The sequence below is a fragment of the Columba livia genome, chromosome 3 (genome assembly GCF_036013475.1).
Source record: "Columba livia isolate bColLiv1 breed racing homer chromosome 3, bColLiv1.pat.W.v2, whole genome shotgun sequence".
Classification (NCBI taxonomy): Eukaryota; Metazoa; Chordata; class Aves; order Columbiformes; family Columbidae; genus Columba; species Columba livia.
The window spans coordinates 33,284,528-33,310,519 of NC_088604.1; the positions used below are offsets into that span (position 1 = coordinate 33,284,528).

Sequence of the window (25,992 nt, forward strand, 5' to 3'; positions counted from 1 at the left end):
CTCAGCAACAGCCATCAATCAGAAATCCAAAAAGAAATTGACAACTGAAGCTCAGAGCCTCTCATGTGTTTTCTTTACCAAATGCCTTGCAGACTGAATTTGTTAGAAGTTTTATTCATACTTCAGACAGGGGAAGTCTCTCCTCCTTCCATCCCCTCACCTCTAGATGTCACAGCCTATTTGAAGACTATTCCCATTCTAGTTGATTTTTGGTACTTGGCATTTCCAAATGATTGTGTGAATAACACTAATAGAACACACACACATCATTCTCAACACACCTTTCAAGAAATGAACAGACACATATAAATTTTCAGTAGTTTTATTGAAAAATGCCTCTTTCATTTCAGAAATAAATAATATAAGGCAGTGAAATTCACAATTTGCAGTTAAAATATAAAAGCAGCAATTCTATATCCATAGTCTTGCAAACAATTTCCAACTGCTTTTGATAACTAAGAAACATTGTATTCTGAAAAAAATTCCATACTAAATATACAACATAAACATGCAATTCCACCTCTGCAGGATTGACTGCAATTTGGCATAAATGTTACTGTGTCTAAAAACAAGGAGATTTTAGGCATTATTAAACTGTATCCAGTTGATACAATGATTTCAGCTACTTAATGTTTGTGGTGTTTAAAGGAGATGTATAAGAGCAGTATATGCTCTGCAAAGTGTAACTAAGAAAGTAAGAAAATGACAATGATACTGGAAGGAGAGGGAAAATGTTGTTTCCTTTTTAACTAGATTATGTAGACCTGTGATCTGACTGACCTGCAAACATGCGTTTGAGAAAGAAGAAAAATTTAGAGCTAAAGCAGACAGTCCTTAGAAAATTTGCAGCAGCTCTATGGTTATTTTTGGTTTGGTTTTTTGGTTTTCCTTTTTTTTTATTTGGTTGCTTTTACAGTATTTTAATGAAAAGGCAGCACTGAGATAACTGAATGCACGTTATTAACCTGTATATAGCTACTATAAGCAATAGTATTTTACAAGCATTTCCAGAGCAATATGAATTCTCTACGTACACATGTTGCTATCCCCACACAAGCAAGACACAACACAGGGGTGCGTCTGATATGAAAAGACCAGAAAGCTACACTGCAAAAGAACTGATGCACTCTCCCTGTGGGTATCTGCAAGTGCAAGTATAGCAAAAACCAAAACCACCAACCAAAAAAACCCAAACAAGACACAGATCTTTAATGGATTTGTTTATGCTTTTCTTGACAGTGACCTTTTCCAGCGCATGTGCTCAGGGTATTCTGGTGAATGCATTTCAACGCCATAGTCCTCATACTCGTCCTCTCTCCTTTCTGACTCCATAGGTACTACAAAGGGTTCACCTTCAGGTTGATAGGGTCCGCTTTCAGGCACGTATGGTTCTGGTTGAAAATAGTTGTCCGATTGAACATAATAGTTATCGCATGTCTTTGAATCCACAAACACAACGAAAGTTAGTTTGTCTACATAATGTTAGTCCAATCTTATTTTCACATAATAAATATATAAATTAATAGTTCATGGGAAGGGTAGTTTTTAGTTTCAGCCATGAATAATTTTTGGCAGTAAAATAATAGACTAGAATTCATTTTGAAAGGTTTTGTATTTATCATACGCAAAACAATGAAGAAAGGGTCTTAAATTAGGCAAGGGGACCCATTATTTTAAAAGAAAGAAAAACATGAAAGCAAATAAAATAAAAATATTATTTTACAGCTACTTCAGTAAATCAAAACACTGGACTTTATTTTAGACTGTGTAATTAATAGAAGGCATGGAACAGGTATAGTACACAGGTGGGTTTGGCATATACTAATTTTCTCTGAGAATGGGAAAGTAAGTGTAGACATAACTGTCACCAGCGGCAATATACAGTACATGTCATTTTCTCATGCTGTTCCTCGTAACAAACCGAGTTACAGCTGGTGCTTCAGGAACACCAAAAACTACAGCAAAACAGAAGAAAAATAATTATAAAACTTTGGTATTTATAACTGCAGTTACAGAATCCAACAAGATTACATATAGAAAAAAGACACATGCCCCGATTCAGACATGTTGGGAACAAGCAACAGACAGGTAGGTTTCATAGGCTGTCAAAGATGTTATTCCGGCATACAGCAAGCAGCAGCAGGCTTTTATGCAAAAGCATCATGAAGAGTTGTTAACAGATTTTAGCAGATACGGTCCCATACAAATCATTTACAAGCCACAATTAGTTTACTATTTACATAAGTCGTTTGTCATTTACCAGGTTAAATCTGTCTCTTCTAATGGCATTACCTTTGCTGGTTAGTAGTTTTATAAGCCTCCTTCACCGCTGAGGCTTTTGATGGTCTGGATCTTTTTTTAAAAAAGAAAGACTGTCTGTTTTATTATTGAAATGCAACAGGCTTAAGGAATTGTCATCACTGTCCTTTATCTCATTCATGAGTTGTGTTAGTAAAAAGAATCTCCCCATTCTAGGAGGCCAACATGGTTCAAAAACCATAATCCGTGGTGAAATATCCATACGGACTCATTTTCTAATAAGCACGTGCGCAAACATCTCAGAAACAGGATTTTCAGGTATTCAAACTGTAAGCAGCACTGGCGACTTAGAAAATGTGTTAGCCGAAACCTGAAACAGGTCAAAGATGATGTTAGTCTTTTAAAAAGTCCATCTGATGTGCAAAAACATACTTTCATTCAACTAAATACGTAACAGTTAAGTCATAGGCATATATTTATATATGTATACATAGCTGCTTACTAGAAAGGAGAACACTGATGAATCACAGGCACAATTTTCTTTCTTTTTCATTTAAGTAAGAATTTTGTGTAGATCTGCATAACAATCTGGCTCTTTAACCAACAACACTGAGTCTGCAGGTGTGTACATATATATATATATATTTAAAATATTTTTTTTTTCTTTTCATGGGTACATGCACAATATGCTATCAGCAAATCATATCCAATAGTAGTATCACATACACTAATTTTGAGATGTTGCAATGCATACATATTAATTTGTTAACAATACTGTGGTCCTGCAGGATCCCCATGTTAAAATATATTGCAATCTTTCCAGCTAGAAACGGGTGGCTGCTGTAACCCTTTATTTTGATTCCAGAAGCAGCCTACTGTTTTGAGCTAGAGTGGAAAGCTGATATGACCCAGGGCTAATCAGAGACTCTGCGGTGTTTAACTCTGCAGAATTTGTGTGACACTGGTGTTTTTCAGTTGTCTGCACTATATCATCAAATGGATTTCCTTTGTGGAAAAATTTTATTTCAAGTATCAATTTTGCAGAAATAACCCTGACATTGCTCAAAAAGAGACACACGGAAATTGCCAACCACAGCATTCTTTTTATTTTTCAAGAGAAACATGGAGAATTCAACCTTGTTCTGAAGACAGTTGGAAGGGGAGGGGATGGAGGGGAAAAAAGAAGAAGAAAATCGTCACTTAGATCCTATAAGCAACATTATCAACTAAGACTAAAATATTTAGTCACTACTTCCTATTTAAAGTGAATCACACATAACATCAAGTATATCTGCATCAAAGTCCAAATGACTGCTCATATACCTCCATATTACAAGGCAGCCCCGTTTATTGCAACCATTTCCTCCTGATTCAGTACGTCCAGGCTAGGAGGATTGTCTCAAGCAAAGCAGCTCAATATGAACAGCCATATCTGTGAAGGCTATTTAAGGCAAGTTTTGTTCACAACCTACCTGGGAATCCTTGGCCGTTGTAAGGGATGCTTGCACACTGGGATGAATCACAATATCCTGGTGGCCCTGGGGGACCTCGAATACCCGCATTTCCAGGACGACCGGGTGGCCCTGGTGGTCCTCGGGATCCTGTGGAGCCTGGTGGACCAGTTCTAGATTCTCCTTGTGGACCTAATTTTAGAATTGAAGGGTTGGGGGGTTGGTTTTTTTTAAGAGTTATCTTGATAAAGGAGGTAACGTTACTGCTGTCTAGACTGCACAGACCAGGCTATGTGTTTGGTGAGAAAATACTTGCACTTTGTTGCTATATGGAGGTCAACAGAAAGAAAAACGGAAGAAAACTAGAAATGTGACTCATCATCAGTTGCTTCCCTGTGTGTGGCTTATTTAAGGATTTATTCACAGAAACTGAATTAGTAGGGGTTGAGCCAAGTAAGAAAGATCAATGAATTCTCTGGTTTACTTCCCCTCCGTGTAAGATACGAAGATCTCAAGGGAAACTACTAGATTAGACAAGCACACTGGATTTCAATTAAAATATAGGAGCACATTAATTCTGCTACCCTGTAGCCCCAGGATAGATGAGGTAATGTTTTTTTTGGAACTAGTCTTATTACAGTTAGCAGAAAAGCAAAGCTTCAAGTAATTTGAGCTACAACTTGCAGCAAGCATCTTATGGGACTTGTAATGAACTACAAGCAGAAACAAATGATGCAGCTGATTTCTGCCAAGGCATCAGTGAACAAAATTGCATGATACAAAGAGCAAAACCAACAGTCAAATCATCTGACTCTGTCATTTGGTAACTCTGCATGTAGGTGTATTTTGTAGTCTGGGGACAATTTGTAGTTCTGTAACCACAATTTAAAAATAGAACTAGATACAGCAAAACTATCATCTGATAACACTTATGAAAATATCTGCCAAATATTTGGACAATGTATTTTCATGAAATGCATTTTCACACCAGGAAGCATGCCGGATGAGTAAATTACAAGATAAAATTAAATATCTATTAGTCACATCCAAAAATCTTTTTAAATTCCCCTTTTTTTGGAGGATTTTCCAGTAACTTCTAATACATATCAAAAACATGAACTGGATAAGGTAAAGCATGTTCATTCACCATATGTATTGTGGTTCCCTGTGAAGAAATGTTGTCTTTTTCTCTACTTTTCTGTTATCTGATAAAACCAGAAATATTTACCAGGTGGTCCTGGCAAACCTCGTGGTCCTTGAGATCCAGTCCCTCTTTCACCTTTCTCTCCAGGCATTCCTACAGAATTAAAAATAATAATAATAATAATAATAATAATAATAATAATAATAATAATAATAATAAACCAAAGGAAGGAAAACACACCAACAAATACTTCTTCATGCTTTCTCATCGATATTAATATTTAGTTCCCATTATTAATGTAACAAGGCTGGTTCAAATCTTATTTTGTACTGATGTCGAAATGTTCATTTGGGAAAATAATTTGGATGTAAAAATAAAATAGGATGCAGAGGTAATTTAGTGTGAATAAACTTTCTCAAAGAAAGAAAAATCTTTGAGATACTTAAAACACCATATAACCTTATTATTTTAAACTATAAACAGGAAGGTATATTCAAGGTTGTATACTTCTGCTAAAAAGGATGCTTTATACTTTCTTAGAAACAGTTATGAAATAAGTTTAAGAAAGAACAAGATGAAGAAGTTCATTCCTACTTGATTATTTCCAGTCTTTTTTAAAGATTATACTAAAAAAATACACTAGAAAACACAGCACTGGGTCTATGCAACAGTAGAGTAGCAGGAATAAGCAAAGGCCACAGCACCTTACAGTAAAAACACTCCATGTCATTGCAGTGATCCAAAGCAGTCACAGAATAGGTTTATCCGTATGCTCAAATTCAGTTCAGAGCTGCTTCCCTCTCAGAGTACTGCAAAGAGCCAAGGATGTGGACCTAATTCTTTCAGTTTGTACTTTTTATTCTTAGTAATGACTCATTTTCTTTCTTAGTCATAACTCTGTTCTGCAAAGAGTTGTGTTACTCTAAACAGCCTTTCAAGATGTAGCTGTTTAGTGCCAGAAGAGTTCTGAGAACATTCACTTTCCTGGGATATCCTGTGGGAGCCTGAAACAGCAGTGAAAACGTTACACCAACTTGTGTTTCATGAAACATGAGCAATGAGGAAAGCAGAGGAAATGACTGATTTAATGAACCTTGTCCTCCAGACCATCAGTGTCCCTCATGTAATCCAACTGACCTACCAGGCTACTGATAGGTGTGGGCTTCCTAGTCTGATATGGTCAAGGGATCAGCTCCTCTGGCAGCCTCTGCACTATGTCCACTGTGGAATATACAGTTGCCTTGGAATTTGCTCACCTCTTTCACCGGGTGGTCCTTGGACCCCAGGAGGACCTGGGAATCCTGGTCTTCCTCCAGGTCCAGGCTCTCCTCTTGACCCAGCAGCTCCCGGGGGACCAGGTGGTCCCGGTGGCCCTGGCTGGTTACGATTTGAGTAGTAATCATTCGGGATTTGATTCAGCATTTGATTGAACCGGCTCATTTGACCTTCAACAGGAAAGAAAATGGCTCAATAAACCATGTGAAATAAGTGAAAGTCTTTTATCAGAGTGGGAAGGAATAAAAAATTATTTCTCTCATTCAATAAATTAGTGGTGAACAAGTACAGATGAATTAGGAAGACTTAAGATGAATGTCTGTTAAAAAAGCTGAATGTGAATGGAGGAGGGAGAGAAGAAAAGTGAGGGGAATTCTGGAAGCCAATAGCATTGACACAAAATAATTTACAAGAAATTTACAAGAAATAATTTACAAGAAATTTAAATCACAAAATAAGCATTTGTTTAAAACACTCTTGCTCTCAGAATTCTGATTAGAGGTTGTTTCTACTCTGAGTAACAGAAAGGACTTGTTACACTTCTAATGGTGGAGTATCATATTCCTACGTACCTTCAGAGCTCTGAAGTTACCACAAACACGGTATAAATTATTCATGTGGAGAGCTAGCAGGACACAATCTACGAAGTCACTTTCTTAAGCCTGTAGGATGCACAGGCTTGTACCTATATACCTTCTGCATATAGGCAAATTTTATTTCCGAAGAAAGATGCCTGAATAAAAACATTAGCATTGTGAAACTATGCAGAAAGGGGCCCTTAACACGGGACCTGGTCTTGCCCTACCGGATTAGTGTACTGTGCCAGTCCTACTATGAGCCTGAAAAGATGAGCTGAACACAATAAAAATAAGGCCAGGATGTTCAAAAAAGAGATGCTAAAAGATCTCAGATAACACATTCTTATTAATAAACCTAATAAATTAATGAACGTACTTTCCTTCCTCTGTGACGGATCACTAATAAAAGTGTTTTTAATATCAGCCATCACAGACATTTTAAAGGACATGCTGTCCTCCTCCATGTACACAAGTGTTATTAAGGTCCAAAAGGTATATTTGTTTATCTCAGTCAGCACTTACTCTCGTTACAGAAACAATATTAAGAACAATTTATGGGCATATTTGTCTCTGTCCTCCTCAGCTGGTCTACTGATCACAAAAGCACTGCCTCAGGATCAGAAAGTTTCTCTAGAGAACACTTTCACAGGCTGCAGAGCTGCACTGTGTGGCAGCAGAGGACTGATTTTCAATTTGCAGTCCTTATCTATATAAATATTATTTTTACTTGCATAGCACAGCTTATTCTATGCACAGTATTTACCCAATAGTCCTCTGTCTTTCCCTGCTAGTAAAGTACCTGCAGCGAGTATTCTTTTTCTCACTGATTCCCTCCTTCTGAAGATATCTTTAATGAGAAAATGCATACTGATTTTATGACAAAGATAAAGTAATTTTGGACCAGACTGCAAAAGGAAGCTCACCTTCCTTGTACTTGCATTTAGTATTAGTCTTGCATGTGTATTTCCAAAGGTCACAGATTAGTTCATGATCAAGCTAGCCATTCGTATCTGGCCAAAATTTAGTGCTACATTTTTTCCACCAAATAATTGGCATTGGACAGCTATCAGATCACTCAAGCTCTTGCTATGCTCTGTGGCCGATATCCCTCACCTTAAACCATTGTTTTAACAAGCAAAGTAGTAAGTTGTTAGTGTGAGAAACAAAGCAAGCAACACTGTTTACCATTTATCAGTTGTTCACAAACTTGTCTTGCAACTGCTCGCATCATGTTCTGAGAAGCAATGTCACCCTAAATAATCAAAACCAAAACAAGTGTTTTATTAGCAAGTGTCTGTGCTTTTAAAGACATAGTGTTTACTTAAAAAAATTGGTGAAAAACTGACTTTAAAGTAGACTTACTCTGTCACCTTTCTCTCCCTTCATTCCAGGTGCACCCTAAAATAAATATAAAAAAAATAAAATAACTGAACAATTATGTTATTCCACCTCACCTATAGGTTTGGGACATGCAATTTTACAAAACATTTTGATTCCTTCAAGAAGACAGAACTGGTCGCCCTTGAACTTTACATTTCAGACATGCTAAAGCAGGTGCCAGAAAAGACTGGACAAGCAATGACCTTTTGTGCGTGATCAAATACACTGACAGATGCAGAAGAAAAAGATCTGAAGGAAAAATTCAAACTAGGGCCAAAGGAACTGATGTATTTTGACACTGGGACCACATTGGCAATTGGAAAGATGAATTTCTGGGATCACATTTCTGTAAATAGTGAATGGTCTTGTATGAGTTATATATGACTGTTTAATTTTAAGTCTTAAGTCAACTCATCATTAAAGAAGGCAAGCTAGGAAGAATAACACATCTAGGGAGGGCAACTGTCTCCTTGGACCCACAAGAAACAGACCCTGTGTTAAACAAAAAAGCACTATGCAGGGGTGATGTATAAGACGGAGAGAGATGCCATTAAGTTCTTATTCTATTTATAATGACAGCTTCTGTGTTCATCCTCAACCATTTCCAGTCTTATAATAGTCTCATAGATGTCTCAGCTTGAGCTGCTTTATAATTATTGACATTTGCAAGAGCCAACTTTTGTCGAACAGCAGTTTCTATTTACCTTTGAGAACTCTAGTAGTTGTTGTGGGTATTTTGTTTTTCAACAATACTGTGTAAGAAGCCAACCAGAAGTACTGATTCTAGTTTTTATATATGCATGTGTCTATGGCCAGAAAAAATCAGGTATACTGTGAAGATGTTTTTTAGTGTTGAACTGGATATATGAATGCATAGTCTACTCTGCAAGAAAATTGTGTGTGTGCTCTTCTCACACAACATTTTGAGATTTTACCCTTATATTTGCATTCCACTCCTAGCAAAGAAAAGCATTGAGAGAGAGCAAACCATACTTTCCAAAGAAAATGTAATTACAGTGCTTGGTATGATTGATTTTTAAAGAGTTTTTAAATGGACAGTAATAATCTGAGAAGGGTGTTTATGATTTGCTTTGGTCTATTTGGCATGATTTTGGCTGCTGTGAAAATTGCAGATGCCCATTCAAAATAAGTTGAAAATTAGGTTCATAGACATTTATTTTAGCCACTAGGCTGCCCTTTGAAAAATCTAAAAATCTGCAAAATGTTTTAAAACTATTATTTTAATTTTGACATAAAAATATAAAACAAAGTAGAAAACAAATCTTCATTTTCAGCAAGAGCTGCTTAGGAAGTTATCATGAATAGCCCTTCCAATGGTCTTGAATACTCACTGTGAGAAATGCCACATGTGCCAAATTCCAGGGCAGTACATTCAAAACTTTGCCCTAAACTGTGGCTCCTGGAGTGGCCAATGTGAGTTTTACAGGTGACTTCAGTGAGTCCTCTTAAAAACCTATTGTAAATTCACTTCCCAGAATGTGTCAAAAGAACACAGGAGCTTTGTTAGTCAAGCACAAAGGGTATGAGTTCAAATAGATTTTCACTTCTATCCTAAATTACTTAGCGTAAGACAATATTTCAAAGGTGAAAGACCAGTTTGGTCATCTGCTGCTCTGCAAGGCTCTCCATGTAGTTACACATATATCTTAAGTATTACTGCTTTTTACATCGTAGTATTTCTTTAAGGAGTTTGTTTATCACCATTATCAAAGCAAAGGCTAAGTGTGGGCAGCAGCTGTTTCTCATAACATTCCTACAGTACCCACAATTAATTTCAAGAACATGAGACAACAAATCATTCCACTGAGGTCACAGCAGATACAATTCAAATGTGGTGGCACTGTTTCATAGACTTGCATTGAGGTTTGGTGCAAAGAAATTCCCTTGGAGTATGTCAGGGTGTGAAGTCAGAATGCTGTTTGAGCTTCTCTGCAGCAGTGTTGCATACTCCTACCCCATAACACGCCACATAAAATGAGGCAGCTCATCCATCAGTGAGTTAAGTAGTTGGCATACGGTACATTTGCATCATGCATAACAGATTGTTCATGCAAAATTAATTGTATAGACTCAAATGAAAGATTTAGACTAGTGACACCATAAATGTGCCACTGGAACAAATTATGCCACCAATGACACAGTTACTAATATGTACACAATGTACCCATCAAACTGATGGGCCTTTCACTCTTTCACTCTGTCTTTCACTCTTTGATTTGTATCTTTTCTTATTCTGTGAAGTCCACAGGGGAAAGATTTGCCTTTGAGTTTTATCTTAGCACAGACGCATGCTGAAACAGACCATGGACTTGTAAATGCCATAATAAGATAAATAAACTAACAACTTAAACCATATGACATATCGACCTGTCATTCTCTAATAATTAACATTGTGGTAAATGCTGATGTACTGAAGCTCTAAAAAAGGTGTAATTTGACTCTTTATTCAACAGCCATTAAGATCTCAGTCAAAAACTACCACACATATCTGAAACAGCCGTTGAACAGAACTACAGTTCTTTCACTGTTCTAGCCTATAACATGAAAATCTGGGGGTAAAAAAAAATTAGCAGACTATATGGTGCTTCTCTTTCTGTTTGAAACTTGGCAACTTTTTGCTATTTTCTAAAAATCTATTAATTTTATATTACCTCCTGAGGACATATTTATAACACCTGCTCATTTTAATTCACATTCTTTTTATGGCTTTCATGGTACAATCTTGTACGATTTTGACCAGAAGCAAATCATGCAGTATGTTTTCTCATTTTTTCACTATGTAAGTGCAAGCATCAGAAGTCAGATATCTGGTCTACTGTATCAGCAATATTCTAATAATTACTTAAAATGCCTGGTTCCAATGAATTCACTCGCTGGTGCATTCACACACCAGAACTATAAACAGAAGAGAAGAGAAATGAAGCAAACTTAAAATGTCTAAATGTTATTTCTGGAAATACTTTTTCTGACCAGTCAAGAAAAGTTCTTCATGCTGTCTGCAGCCATAAGCCATGGTGGTAAGACAGGAAGGTGTTCTGGTAACAAAAGCACAACATTGCTTCAAAGTATTGCCAGCAAAGGCTCCCTAGCTAGAAAAATGCTAAGGCTATTCCTTAATTATAAGTGATACATAGTCAACTTTACAATTCACTGAAATCAAATGAGCCTCATTCTTCAACATGTGACTTTGCAAAAGATACAACAATTAAGCCTTATGATTGGAAATCTATAGACTTTTCCTAACTAATTTTAAAATTTAAAGACTAGAGGCTGACTGTCTCTGTTAAAAACATTTTCCATCTGGATATTTTAGAAATATGTTTTCCAAACTATAATTGCAATTGCAATTACTGAGTTGATATTTACATCTTCCTCCCACTTGGTAATATTCTTCTTAAATTTCATTTCATTTTCTTTTAATAGAGAAAAAGCTGCAATTTAGTCAACTGCTTGCCATCATTGTGAGAGTCAGCAGCTGCTGCTGACATTCTGTTTTGTTGACATCCTGCAATGAGGGAGTTACTTGGGGTCAGTGTGAGGAAAAGCTAGTTTATGCTGTATGTGGGATTTTTCTGAGCTGTGGGATGAAGGCCGAGACTGCAAAGTTCTATGGCTGAAGGAGGAAAAAACAAAGGAAGTTTTGCTATTTTTACTTTAAAAGATAATGAGCTCTATTGTTTTCCTCAAAAGAATGTTTGCTCCTCACAAGAACCACCAGTTAGCTGTTCCCAAAGCAGTTTCTTTTTGAGACCTCATCTGGGATGTCTTCATAGATGGACACAAGATCAGTGAATACATGGCAGCAGAGCATGGAAAATACGCAGAAACTGTATTTAACTCAGAACAAACATCTGCCTTATGTGCTTGGAATTACCCTTTAAAGGTTTTCACAGGCTGTTTGGTCTCGGAGGCATCAGTCTAACAGTACCTTATATATAAAGCATAAATGTCTTACACTGTTTCCTGGGGTCATTCTAGATCAACAAAGTCAGATCCCATTGTCAGAGTCCACTTTATAAACAAGACAGCTCCACCTTAAAATGGTTTTGTCAGCCTATCCATCTGTTGCCATTTTCCTTCTCACACCTATAAAACAACTATACTGGAACCTCTCTGGTAGTCCAAGATCTTCTATTTCCCATTACATTTATTTAAAAAAATGTTTACCCATTTCTTCTTGAGCCAATATCCTCTTTTAGCTCAATGACTCTTTCTTACCCTTGCTGGCTGTTACCCTATGATGTATGTACCAATTTGTCACTCTCTGTTTGACCAGAGGACAGATATATTAGCTTCATCTAAGACAGCCAATGCTCAGTTCTCAAGAGATTTACTGACTCATTTGTGTTCTTACTGCTCCTTTCTTTGTCACTTTGTCATTACACTGAAAAAATACATAAGTTTCTCTGGGTAGTACTTGTAAGCAGATTTATAAAGTTGAATTTCCTATTTCCACGACAATTCAGTTAGTGCTTCAAGTATCATCTTGTTCTAGTATAAGTACACATTGAGGTAGAGAAATGTTTACAGCTACATTTGTGGTGCGGTCTGCCTCAGCTTAGCACATTAGTGGTATTTAAGACATCAGAAAAGAGATGCATTCACTGCATTCACTGGAAATGTCTTCACAACATCAAGGCTCCTCATCATTTGCATGTAACTGTGTATCTTTTGCCTGAGATGTTCCTTGCTTTGTAGGGGTCTACCACCTGATTGGCACTGCATAGTATCAACAATATTGGTTGTTCAGGTAGAAGAAAAAAAGGCAGATGTAGTAAAAAATTATTTACTTCTTGTATTTACCAGAGGCAACATGAAACCTCATGATCTTTCTCCAGGACAGGAAGTTACAAATTCAGGCAGGCCTGAACTGTAACTCAGGACACTGCAAGTTGTTTTTGGCTGTTAAGTAGCACCTTTGGCAATTCTAATAGTGAACACAAAGAAAAGCGTTTAAATTCTGTCAGCCAGGAGTTTGATAAAACATCTGTGCAAGGTGCAAGCCAGAATGCCTGCTGGGATCTGTTCTAGAAACATAAGAAATGGCCAATATGATGCACAGTGTCACATTACAGGAAAGTGCAAGAATTGGGGGAAAAAAATTATTTCTCGCTGAAAGGAACTCTTAAGATTAGAGTGTAGAACTTACACGTGGTGCTTGGACAGGAGTTGACTGCCTTGCTTTGCAAAAGCACTGAAACAGGGCTTCTAGCAAAATTTCCTTCTATGCAAGTTATTTACCTGCAGAAGATCTTTGCTGCTGAACTGGGTCAGCTATCCAGTGTCCCAGGTGAAGGAAAACTTGGATACACCTGGTAGCATGAAGCTCTTGTCTGAACAAATTGCAGCACCTTGTGCCCCAACTGTGTCTATCAAGTATCTGACACGGCAGGAATATTACATTAGCAGTGTATGTCTAAAGGCAGGAAAACTTCAGTGCTTTCCTAAGACACTCAGTGTCCTCTACTGCAAGGAGAAATGGGATTTATAGTCTGGCAAACACAGATTGAATTCAACATTTGTATGAGAAAATGACCCATCTTCCAGGAGCTCCTGGGAACTTCCACACCATAACCATCAAGTTTCTCAGCCTACTACGTGTTCTTCCAAATTATCCAGCTGTCATGTACACAATTATATTGAAGTGGGATGCAAAATCCTGGCTGATTGCTAGTCATTAAGTACAAATCATTAATGACTTCCTATTTCAATTGCTGTCTCCACTCCTGACTCAAAAACAGTTTCTCAGAGATCCTATAAATGAATAAATTCCAATTTCTCCTGAAACTGTTTGTGGGAGGCAGCATCTCTTGTCCTTTGTCTCTGTTCGGGATACACTTGAAAGTTTAGAATAGAGCCTGCAGAAACCACCACAAAATAATCATAGAGTCATTAAATGGTTTGGGTTGGAGGGACCTTACAGATCATCTAGTTCCAATGGATCCTGCCATGGGCAGGGACACTTTCCACTAGACCAGGTCCTCAAAGCTCCATCCAGCCTTACTTTGAACACTGTCAGGGATAGGGCACCCACAACTTCTCTGGGAAGCCCATTCCAGTGCCTTACCACTCTCTTGGTGAAAAATTTCCTCTTTAAATCTAATCTAAATCTACCCTCTTTCAGTTTAAAGCCATTACCCCTTGTCCTATCACTACATGCCCTTGTAAAAAGTCCCTCTCCAGTGTTCTTCTAGGTTCCCTTTAGGTACTGCAAGGCTGTTATAAGGTCTTCCCAGAGCCTTCTCTTCTCCAGGTTGAACAACCCAAACTCCCTCAGCTTGTCCTCATAGATGAGGTGCTCCAGCCCTCTGATCATCTTTGTGGCTCTCCTCTGCACTCTCTCCAACAGGTCCATGTCCTTCTTACTTTGGGTGCCCCAGAGCTGGACACAATACCCCAGGTGGGGTCTCACAAGAGCAGAGTAGAGGGGGAGAATCACCTCCCTCTATATGCAGGTCACACATCTTTTAATGCAGCCCAGTACATGGTTGGCTTTCTGGGCTACAAGTGCACATTGCTGGCTCATATTGAGCTTCTCATCAATGAACACCTCCAAGTCTTTCTGAATCAATTCTCCACCCAACCTGTATTTGTGCTTGGAATTGTGTCAACCCATGTGCAGGACCTTGCACTTGGCCTTCTTGAAGTTCATGAGGTTCACACAGCTTCAGGTCTCAAGCCTGTCAAGGTCCCTCTGGATGGCATTCGTCCCCTCCAGCGTGTCAACCACACCACACAGCTTGGTGCTATTGGAAGACTTGCTGAGGTTGTGTTTGGTCCCACTGTCAATGTTGCAAACAAAGATGTTAAACAGGGCCGGTCCCAATACTGGTCCCTGAGGAACATCACTTGTCACTTGTCACTTGGACATCAAGTCATTGACTGCAACTCTTTTGAGTGCGACCATCCAGCCAATTCCTTATCCACTGAGTGGTCCATCCATCAAATCCATGTCTCTCCAATATAGACACAAGAATGCCATGCAGGACAGTGTCAAATGCTTTGCACAACTCCAGGTAGAAAAATAATTTTGAAATCACATTGTATAAAACACAAAAAGTTTTCATAACAGAAGTGATTATGTAATATTATCAAAGATTGTCCACCTTCAGCAGTGTACCACTTTTTCATTAAACACACACGTACACAAATATAAAGACTTTCAAGTCATTTTGCTGACCTAGTTCTTCATGCTTCTGCAGTGTAGAAATATATGTCTTGGCGCATAATAACCTGCAATCTTTTTAGTGGAAACCAAAGACCACAATTTCCAGCCCCAAATATTAAACTCAGCAAAATGGTATACTGTAAAAACAAAATTGTTCAAAAAAAGACTTGTGGTCTTCGGTCAGCTCCACCATATTAACCACTGTTATAAGTGTAAGACAAGTGTTTAAAGCAAGGAGAAGTCTCATATTCTTCAACAGACTGTAATTTTAAATTTGATACTGTAAGTGTATAATTATCTTACTGGTGTCCCACGATCTCCTGGCTTCCCCGGTTTTCCACTTGGACCAGCAACTCCTGGAACTCCTGGGGCACCCTAAAGCAGAAGACAAGTAAAGTGAATTGTGGAAATCCACAACAGGCTAAGCACTCATAAGAAATGTGTTATTGTATTGAGTACAAAGCAATACTGAAAATGGATCCTATCACGTTTTTGGTTTTGTTTTCGTTTTCTGTTAGGTACCTATCAGGCTTGAAAACTTTCCTCTGGAAAAAAGAGTTCGTTTCTTCATGGGAATGTGTCCTTTAACATAACACCACAGTTTAATGGGCATTTCTGAATCTAACAATGCAGAGAGTGTCTATATGTTTTTGGTATCACTCTTAATGACAGCTTCTTAAAAGAGTACAAGACAGTTTGATGTTCTAACTTCATCTAGCACATCTGTGATCCATGCAAAAGTCCACAAGTCCATAAAAGTCATTCTAGTGATACTAGATAAGAATGAACAAATGAAAGACCAGTGTTAGATTATGTGACAAAAGCTCATCTGCTCACGCACAAAACAACATCAGAAAGACAATTGTGAGGGAGAGGGGGCAGCCCAAATAATACCCTGACCCAGTGACTCCTGTCTATATAAATATATATGATGTAAATGTGTGCTCTGTGTATGTGTGTCTACTGGGAATACATCTTCCACCTTACTACTGGTTGGAGCCGATAACATGGAACTGCAGCAACTTGGGCTCTCTGATCCAGCATAATATGTTTTCTCTAACAACCAGCACATTTTCTAACATGGTCCCACAAAACACAATGAAGGAGCTTTTTAAGCAAAAACTAATCCTCAAATACTCTTGTCAAGAAAAACTTGTATTAATGTTGTGGGTTTTTTTCACTAGACTATGAGTAATGAGCTGATTGGTTTCAGTAGACCCAGCTGTGCATTCAAAGATCATGGCTAAAGAACCAGGCAAATTCATTGCTCCCTTATTTACACTGGCAGATACCATTTTCAAAACCACTCAATGATTGTTTGTGAATACATGCTTTCCACAGCTGTCTGATCACCTTGTACTGAGAGTTTCCCAGATCCATTTCAGAAACTGAAAATGTCAATGCGGCATTCTCTTGGCTCAGTTCTCTTACTTCAGAGTATACCAAAGACAAAATTATATTTACCGCTGGTCCTGGTGGGCCTCTGGGACCTGTGGGACCATCTTTTCCTGTGAAACCCTATTCAAAAACAAAAGCATGATCAGAGATTAACTTAAGACTGTAGCCTGATTAAAATGGCCTTTAAGATTATGTAATTGCAGTACTTCTGATTACTACTAGAATGTATTTTGAAACCTATCCACAATGTAAGTTAAAAAATAGCTATCATAACTAATGCTGGAGAAGGCTATGGAACAATGAGCTTCAGCCAATTTAGATCATGTTCAGCTGCTATTGTTTAACTGAAAATGAAATCTGTCTCTCTCAATATTTTTAAGAAAAGGAATCATTCTGTCCCAGAGGAGCTAGATCTTTCTTTTTGCTCTTCTCTTACTCACAGATTAGCTGGAAAATCTGAGGTTTCTAAATGAAGAACAACCTCCCTCTTGGATACTTCCTCTGCAAGAAGAGATGCTGAGAAATCCCATTTCAATAATCTAGCATAGCATTCACAAACACTGATGGTCCGTGGCCCACTAATGACCCATCAATCCAATGGGTTGTTCTTTGGTAAGTATCTATCACATGGTGGTCTGTTTTCATTTCCAGCTATCAACTCCCACTCAAGGATAAGTGTAAATGCATGTATCAGCTATTAATTTTGACTGTAAAGGTAAGATGTAGCTTCAATTATCTCAAAGATGATATGCCACTGTGAAGGCAAAAGAGATTTGCTTAGTTGACCTCAAATTAGGAGAAAGGGATTGCAACAACTCCAAAATGAAATACATGTGTGCATGCCCTTCGTTATGATGACATTTCAGAATCCCCCAACTAAATCAAAGATCTTAGCTCCAGGCAGTCAAAGGTTAAGGAGTAAACTTGACCTTCACAGTAAGAATGGCATAGACAGATTCTTTACAGATACAATGTCTCCCAGACATTGGGACAAGCAGAGTTTCAAAGGGATCTGCCTGCAGCAGCAAGTGTGTGGAAGACAGCAGGGCTCAGTTGACATGCTGTTCTATGGGTGCAGGCATATGAGAACCTAGTCAGGAGAGTGAGCAGTGCAATTTCTACAGAAGCTATTTGATTATCCTGTGGCTATCTGGGATGGTTTTCATCCCCATTTTTTTCCAGTCATTCCACTATAACCTCTAAAATTCAATCACAACTATTATTGTCCTCTTAAAGAAATCTAATCTAATCTAAAATTTGGATACTGATAAAATTACTCCTTTTGAAAGGCATTTGAAAACAGAAAAATATGATAAAGAAGTAAGAAAAAGTTGCTTGCTCTTTTCAGAAGATAAACTGAGGAAACCTTACCCTTTCTCCTGGAGGTCCCATTGGGCCTGGCGGACCAGGTAAACCTGGGGTTCCCTAGAGGGAAAAGGAATAATAAACTGTGTCCATGACAGAACAAACATCACTGCTATGTTAATCATCCCAGTATATATGCACACATGTAAATATTTAACTGTCTTCAATGTTGCTTTTTGACAATTGCAAAAATAAAACAAAACTTTAGGAGAAACCATTTATTTTATATACATGACACAAGAGTCTTCACCCTCACCCTACTTTTTACTTCCATTTCTTTACCAGCCCATAATTCACCTTCAAAAGTAATTTTCAGTACTGTTCCCATAAAACAGATATATCTAGTTTACTGCCTTTACAAGCATGTCTTAAGATGTCAGTTAATCCTTTAACACCTGGTACTAAAGCTTAGCTGCAGTCATCTAATCAGAGTGTATCTAAAGAAACAGGAATTTGACTCCTTTATTATTCTTTTCCCTGTATTGTATTACTGTTTAACACCCTGCTGCTTTATTGTGCACATTCTAAATTCTGTTTCTGTTCCTTGTAGGTTCTGGGTAGTGAAAAAACCTAAAATTAAACCAGCAGGCTATATTAGAGGACACTCAGGAATAATTTCACTCAACACTCTGTAGGATCGGTACCACTGTTGTAGGAACTGGGTATTTAACAGCCTTTTCTCATGTTGACATGTTCTTCCTCCTTTTCTACCTAATCTCACCATACGCTGAAATGTAGCATTGCTTTCTACAGGACATTACTCGGCCCTAAATGTACGTTACTCAGGCTTATAAAGACTAATAAAACCGGTAAAGAATACAAGGCCCTTGATCCATGACTGACCTTATCTGATATATGAAATTAAGTCCACACCACCATTTAATCATCTCCCATATAGTCTTTATATCCCCAGTGAAATCAAGGATAATATAGTAACCAACCACATGTGTAGATCAATGACCTTAGATTACCCAAATCTGGCTGCTTATCAAAAAAAACCCTAATCCTACTTTACAATATAGAAACCTGCAAGGAAGTGAAATGTAATATTGATTTCTTCTTTCAGAAAGCATACAATTAATGTCTCAAGACCATTTGACTTCCAAAAATAGAAAGCAATTAGACAACATTGCTGCAGACGGGTTCAGCAAAGGTTCTGCAACCTTTTTTTTTAGGAAGACATTTAACTGCAGGTGGTCAGAAGTTGAGGGACCTTCCTGAGGAGTTATCAGTTTACTTTTTCTAATCCAATGGTCTGTCTCTGTGCATTCACAGTTGTCCAGATGGACATTTGGCTTAACTCAGTACAGCTGTTCCTTCACTCTTGCTGTTTTGAATGGTTTACTATTTCTACATTCCAAACTCCTAAGTGTAAGATAATTATGTTTCCAAAACTATTGCTTAGGAAGGTATGAGAAGAGCCCATGACTCCTAATGATATCAAAGACAGCTGTCCAGCAGCCAGCCTGCACCAAGAATAGTGTAAAATGACATTGTCTTGTCTCAGCATCAACCTACCGATCGCCCTGGTAGTCCAGGCTGGCCAGCATCACCTTTCATTCCTTGACGACCCTATAATTTACATAAATTATTAGTAGAAATTCTGAATTACAGAACAGACCAGCAAAATCACAGAATCATTTGTGTAAATGGACACAATTTTTTTTCCTGCAAAATATTTAAATTAAGGAATCCGTAAGGCAACTGTGCATTATGGAATAAATCAAGATACACATACCTCAACTGAAGCAATACTGACCATCTCAGAATTGTTGGCAAATGCAAGATGACTTGTTGGCATTTTATTACAAACATAGGAAAGCAGACATTTGAAGGGGGTACATGTTTTCATAAGGAAGTGACACAGACTTTTCAGTAACAGAGACTGATGCCAATGTCTTTCCAAGCAGGAAAGTAGGGAAAGGTTGCATGTTTTCTCCCAACGGCTCTTATCTTTCTCAACTGATAAATGGAGCTGTCTACACTCATGAAAGCTAAAAGCTCTGTCTTTTAAAATTATCACTATTTTTCTCTAACCCATGATCTAAAAGGTATTATGCACTTCTAGGACAAAAGGGGTAGGAGCACATGAACAAGCAATATATTGCCTTTTTCAACTAGCTCGCATTCCTCATACACTACAGCAGTAGTATAAATGAACAGTTTAAACCCACATGAGCTAAATTTGACAACACAGTATTTATTTTCCACAGTGCTTTGCATGATAGTTCAGCATAAAGAACCATTGATGACATGCAAATAATCAAACAATTTGAAAACATAGCCTGCCAATGTGAACCGCAATTGATATGAAAAATGAAATTACATGATGCAAAAGTGGCGCTCTAACTTATTAACTAACGAGAAGTTCCATCAATGTTGATGTTTTTGTTCTTCAGAGGTTTTTAAACTGAATGTGACAAGTATATGTATTTATTGTACTCTAAATAGAAAAAGAATGTGTTTGGCCTTTCTTGCTGTTTAGCACCTCTACATCATCTTGATGAAGTTTTTCCTTCCGGTATATAACAAAAAATTGAAAAGCATCTACACTGGTTAACAAGACCTTTCTGCTTTCTCCTTACAAAAGAGAAGGTGTACCTAACATCTATCTTAAAACAAATTTGTTTTCCATTTCCAAAATTACATTACAGACTGAGAAGATAACCCGATTTCAAATGCAAACACAAATGACATGCAGACATAAATTCTATTTTTTTATAAACTTCATATTTTAATCAGAGACTTCATACAAAAAGGTCCTGATTATTTTAAAATTCAACCTAATCCTAAACAGGAAACATGAAAATTATGTTTTGGGTGATTACTTATTAAAATATGGCAAAAGCAGACTTAATACATTCAGAATGTAGACAAAGGGTTACCTATGCTATCTGCTATGAAAAACAATCTGGTGAGACTTCATCAGTGTTAACAGATACTCTGGCTTTCAAGGCATGTACATGAAATCAGAAATAGCCTTTTGCTAAAATGCGCATGATGTTGCCAAGAAAGCCCACTAGGAAGGAAGAGCTGGTTTGTATGCCTAGATCTAGGTACCTATTGTCTCTCTGAACTTTCAGCTACTGGTTTAAGTTCAGAAAATAGGAGTTGGACATGTAAATCTATGAGAAAGTCTTCAGAGTAATATTGCATGCTTGATTTTCCTGCACCGCAGCTTGTTAGCTTTGATTCCTAGAACTTGAAGGCCATAGCAACTCTACAGAAAAGCTAAGATTAGAAACATAGCACAATATATGTTACAATGCTTAGACTCTGTCCATTCATAGGCGTCCCATAAGCACATGTAACATTCAGGATAGAACATGCTATTGTATTGAAAGAAACTGTTTCAGAAAGAGACTTGTATCATAATACTACTGTGTTGCAGGGAAAAATGAATGTTAAGGAAAAGCTGTCACCCTCTTCCCAAGACCATCATCCCCACAGACAGCTTTGACTCCACACACATTTCCACGCATACTCAGAATGGCCACTCACCGGTTCACCTGGGATTGACAGCCCATTGGGGCCCTGCGGACCTGGGGGACCTTGAGGGCCAGGAGGACCTGTCTCACCACGAGGACCAGGTGGCCCCTTAAAGCAGAAAATTAAAACAAGATTATAAATGACAACACCTTCTTGGGTGTGTAACTGCAAAATTCTTTGGGTTAGACACTTAAGGTAAGTCAGAAGCCTGGAGACACATTTAATACTTCAGAACAACCATGGAAATAGTTATCCAAGAAGCATATGCTTTCATAAGCTATTCTCTGATTCATGTTGGTGGTCTTAGGCCAATACACACCTTCTGCTAGTGTTAATTAAGAATATAAATAAGTCTTCTCTATGCAGCAGAAAAGACTACAATGCTGCAAAGTGTGTATTAGGATGCCGATACATGTACTTGGGTTTCTTAGTGTGCAGTCAATACCTCTGGGGCTAGATACATACATAGGCTGTGTATATATAGTCTCAAATAGATAGGCTGTACCTAAATAACAATAGGCATGTTTCCAAGTAAATTGTTATTCTCCATTCTTAGCTCAACACAGAACTAAGTATGCAAATTATCATACAGGTAAACCTGTAGCAACATTATAGGTTCATTCCAGAAAGAAACTTACAGATGATCCAGTCAAACCTCTTTCACCTCTGGGACCTTTAGCGCCTGGACCACCCTAAAGTGAATATTTGAAAACAAAATGTATTTCACATAGAGAAAGCAAGGGTACATCATACTGGTGTGCATTATGAATCTTCTTTATCAAACTCTTATGTGAAAACCCAAAGTTCTGAAGTGTCTAGATCACACTGCTAAAAAGACTATTAGAATAACAGATGCATCAGAAAATCGGGTAAATCCTTGCTGGTTCAGCATATGAAAAATTATTGTCTTTTGTGTCTATGCAGATATAAACTTCTTCAATTTATATTCATCAAAATCTCTGGATACCTCTCTAGTAGACTGTCAGAAAACTCAACTGGGTTTCAATTCCTTGTGCAGCATTTTTTATAGCCTCAAAGTAGAAGGACTACTGGGTTGTGTGTAACTCCCTTATATTCACAGCACTTGGTAGGAGCATAACCATTCCATAAATTACTGTCTCTCCACATTTAAAAAAAAAAAAAAAAAAGGAGGAAAAAAAAATTAATTTATTTCCCTGACAGAGTAAGGAATCCTTCCTTGGAGTGAAATCCTGACTCTGTATTTAGGAAAAATATTTGCACAGTCCATTAAAAATATCTTGTACATGAAGTGCAAGGCAGCTGAGATTTGGCCAGATTCTTTCAACCTGTCAGACAATGAGGAGCTATTCACAATGATCACATTGGAAATATGGGAAAAGGATTTTTATATAACAAGTCGAGCTGCTAAGTACTGCCCAGCTGTGTTTTAAACTACGATGAAAGGGGAACTGATTACCATGATGTTATGGACATGTTGACAGAAACATTTGTCAGCCCCTCTGACTGATCTTTGTTTCACAAAACCACAACACAAACCTACTTCCATAAATTTAAAAATCAGAGAATCTGACTATTGCTAATAGTTCCTTACAGCTGGTCCGGGGGGTCCTGGAGGTCCCACACTGTCTTGAGTACAGGTGCAAGCATTTGGAAGAGCTGGACATTTTGCTTCATCTCTCTGAAAATTCAATCACAACTATTATTGTCCTCTTAAAGAAAAGTACTTGGTGGCAACATATTTTTCCAAAACAATAAAAGCAAGATTCTCTATTATCCTGTTTTCAAGTACAAGTAAAACTCATGGCTAAACAGAAGTTTCCAAATGTTTCTACAGGACCTTTCATGTTTTCAGCATATTTTCTCTGCAAGCTATACAAGACACTAACAACAGAGGCACAGGCAAAATCAAATTCATATTCAATTTCTGTTGTACTAATATTTAAATCCGTTAGACAATCAGCTTGCAGTGACAGAGAATAAACTAGTTAATTTTTGAATACCAATCTAAGAACAGATTAGATAGCAATAATATAGCTATTCCATTCATAATACCCAGGATCTTCCATATCACTGAAATACAAAATGTAACTGACATTTTTTCCACTATTCCTAAGGAACTCAACTCTAGCACATCATAATCTTTCTCCCTCAGATACAAAACTTTGAAATGCAGTATTATTCACTGACTGTTCTGACAACTGTGATTTAGATGTGTTGTCAGTACAAGGTATAATACCAGGCTAACACTGATGTTGTTAAATTTGCTATTAATAATGATTTTCTGAATAACCTCTGGTTCATTTATACTTACCATCGAAGGAAGATCACAGCATCTGTCTCTGCTAGTCCAAACTGGACTGCATACGATGTCAAAATTCTGTATTTCTAACTGTAAAAGAAAGGATGACTCTTGAAAGATACTAGAGGCGTTATTTATGAAATCTACTGACATTATCATTAAAAATTACTCCTCAAACAATCTATTTCTATTGCAGTTAGCATTAATCAGAATTTCACTTCTTTTTGGACACTGACAGAAAAACTATTTCAAATAATAAAAAAATTAAAACCAAGCCTACATAAGGCTACAAGAACTTGAAGCCCTGATGCTTGCTCTTACTCTGAGGCAAAAAGTAATGAAATAGAGTGACTTACGTAATATTTTGCAATACTTAATGGATAATACCAATGAACCACTACATCAACTGAGTGCCTGTGCACTTCAATATGAAATCTGTCTGAAAACTTCTGGGCCAGCTTTAAGGACTGTAGTCCTTGGGTCATATATTAATGTAGATCATGTATGGAACTGACATTAGTGGAGAAAAGTTCTGCAGAAAGGCTGAAGTGGGGATCTTAGGTAGACTATGGTAAAAGCAGTTTCCTCTCTTTTTTTTCACCCCAGGAGCTATGATTCTGCAGTTTGGTACATACAAGCAAACATTTGGTGATGAGCATCAAGAATCTTCAGCAGTTAAAGTTTGTACACATGGGTCAGATTGCAGACTTAAATCTTCTAATATGAAGCTGAAGTAATGGCACTGATTATATATTAAGTATAGTTAGCTATCAAGAAAATTTATGTGCCCTTCATAGCAGCAGCCACTATTATATTAAAGGTTTATGGATAATAAAGCCAGTTGGGATTACTCTGATCACCCAGTACAAAACAGACCATAGGACTTGCCAGAGCTAAAATTTGCTCATTAGCATTTGTCTTTTAGAAAACAAAACAATCTTCATTTAAAGATTTCTAATGATAGAAAATCCACAGTAAATGGCCCAATGACTAAATGTTCTCCCCGTTAAAAGAAAAACATTTCCACTCTTGTTTGAATTCACCTGAATACAACTTTCAACTATTAGATTTTTGTTCTTGTGGTTCTGCTAGAATAAGATGCTAACAAGACGAAACTTCTCAGTTAAGTATATTGCGTCTTGTAGTACAAACACTTGAAAGCTTTGGGTGTAATACTGGTTTCTTAGAAATCCTTAATCTCTAATTTATTTCCTCAGAAAATTTCAAGGGCTTACATTAATGAATGGATTATTGTTTATTGCTTACTGTTGCTGATCTCCGGTCACCTTTCATAAGTTTCCCAAGTATTTCATAGCCATCAGTTGTGATGTTTCCAGCCTCCTTAATTGGTTTTTCCAGTATTTCACTGCAGTCAATGTAAATCTTGACATTTGATGAAGTTACAACAATATGGACCTGAAAAAAAGTTCAACATAGTATTTAGAAAAGGCACTTAGGCATATTTAACACTTTAACAGTATTTCAGTGTTTAGGTTATAGTGTTTTAAATTTCCTTCCTAGTAATCTTGTTTTACTTTAAACTGGTGTAAAAATTCAAACTCAAGAAAAGTCTATTACTTCAGTAACCTATTTAAAATGTGTTTAAGGTCAACAAGATGAATACACAAGCACAGCTTATTTAATAAAACAGTTGAACTGCAATGATCTATTTTAAAAGCTTGCCTGAAAATTGCTTTAAGATGGCATAAAAGTAAAAAATAAAAATATTTTTTGAGAGGAAGTATATATAAGCTGTTCTTGTCCTCTTCTGATGGCTAGAACCACACAAGAAGTTTATGAGTCTGTGACTGCCCACTGGCTAATAGACTCTCTGTGTACTTCAGAGAGTAGATTGTTTCTGATCCAAAGATCCAGGGTTCCGTTTCCACAGATGACTCAACCAGAGGCATTAGTTGCATTGAGGTACAGGAAGTGAGCAGAGAAGCCTGCCCAGAAAAAGGCAAAATAATGGAAGATGCAAGACAGAAATTTCCATGAGAGAAATTTGGCTACAAAAGCATATGTCAAAGTAAGGAGAAACACGGAAGAAGAGGAAGAGATTAATTACTGGAAATAAGAGAAACTTAGGAGGGAGAAAAGAATGACTAACAAAGGGAGAGTAAATCTACCAGGAGAAGATAATTAAGTGTTTGAGTAAAACCCAGTAAACCTTAGACAGAAGG

General features: G+C 37.4%; 1 protein-coding gene across 13 annotated transcripts in view; it reads right to left on the reverse strand.

The window, feature by feature from the left end:
• Positions 1-306: 306 nt before the first annotated feature.
• COL12A1 (collagen type XII alpha 1 chain) overlaps positions 307-25,992 on the reverse strand; it is a 102,548-nt gene continuing 76,862 nt past the window's right edge. For 9 of the 13 annotated variants that reach the window (XM_065056323.1, XM_065056315.1, XM_065056325.1 and 6 more), the window contains 15 exons: positions 25,076-25,225; positions 23,822-23,899; positions 23,102-23,188; positions 22,167-22,220; positions 21,541-21,636; positions 19,558-19,611; positions 18,046-18,099; positions 16,741-16,794; positions 15,580-15,651; positions 8,070-8,105; positions 7,893-7,959; positions 6,111-6,299; positions 4,939-5,007; positions 3,732-3,902; positions 307-1,391 (listed from right to left, as the gene is read on the reverse strand). In XM_065056323.1, the coding sequence (XP_064912395.1) occupies positions 1,222-1,391; positions 3,732-3,902; positions 4,939-5,007; positions 6,111-6,299; positions 7,893-7,959; positions 8,070-8,105; positions 15,580-15,651; positions 16,741-16,794; positions 18,046-18,099; positions 19,558-19,611; positions 21,541-21,636; positions 22,167-22,220; positions 23,102-23,188; positions 23,822-23,899; positions 25,076-25,225 (1,401 nt within the window). In that variant the 3' untranslated portion in view covers positions 307-1,221. Of the gene's footprint in view, positions 2,630-3,342; positions 3,402-3,731; positions 3,903-4,938; positions 5,008-6,110; positions 6,300-7,892; positions 7,960-8,069; positions 8,106-15,579; positions 15,652-16,740; positions 16,795-18,045; positions 18,100-19,557; positions 19,612-21,540; positions 21,637-22,166; positions 22,221-23,101; positions 23,189-23,821; positions 23,900-25,075; positions 25,226-25,992 lie in introns of those variants that run through there. The other 4 variants (XM_065056326.1, XM_065056320.1, XM_065056327.1 and 1 more) reach the window with 2 other exon arrangements.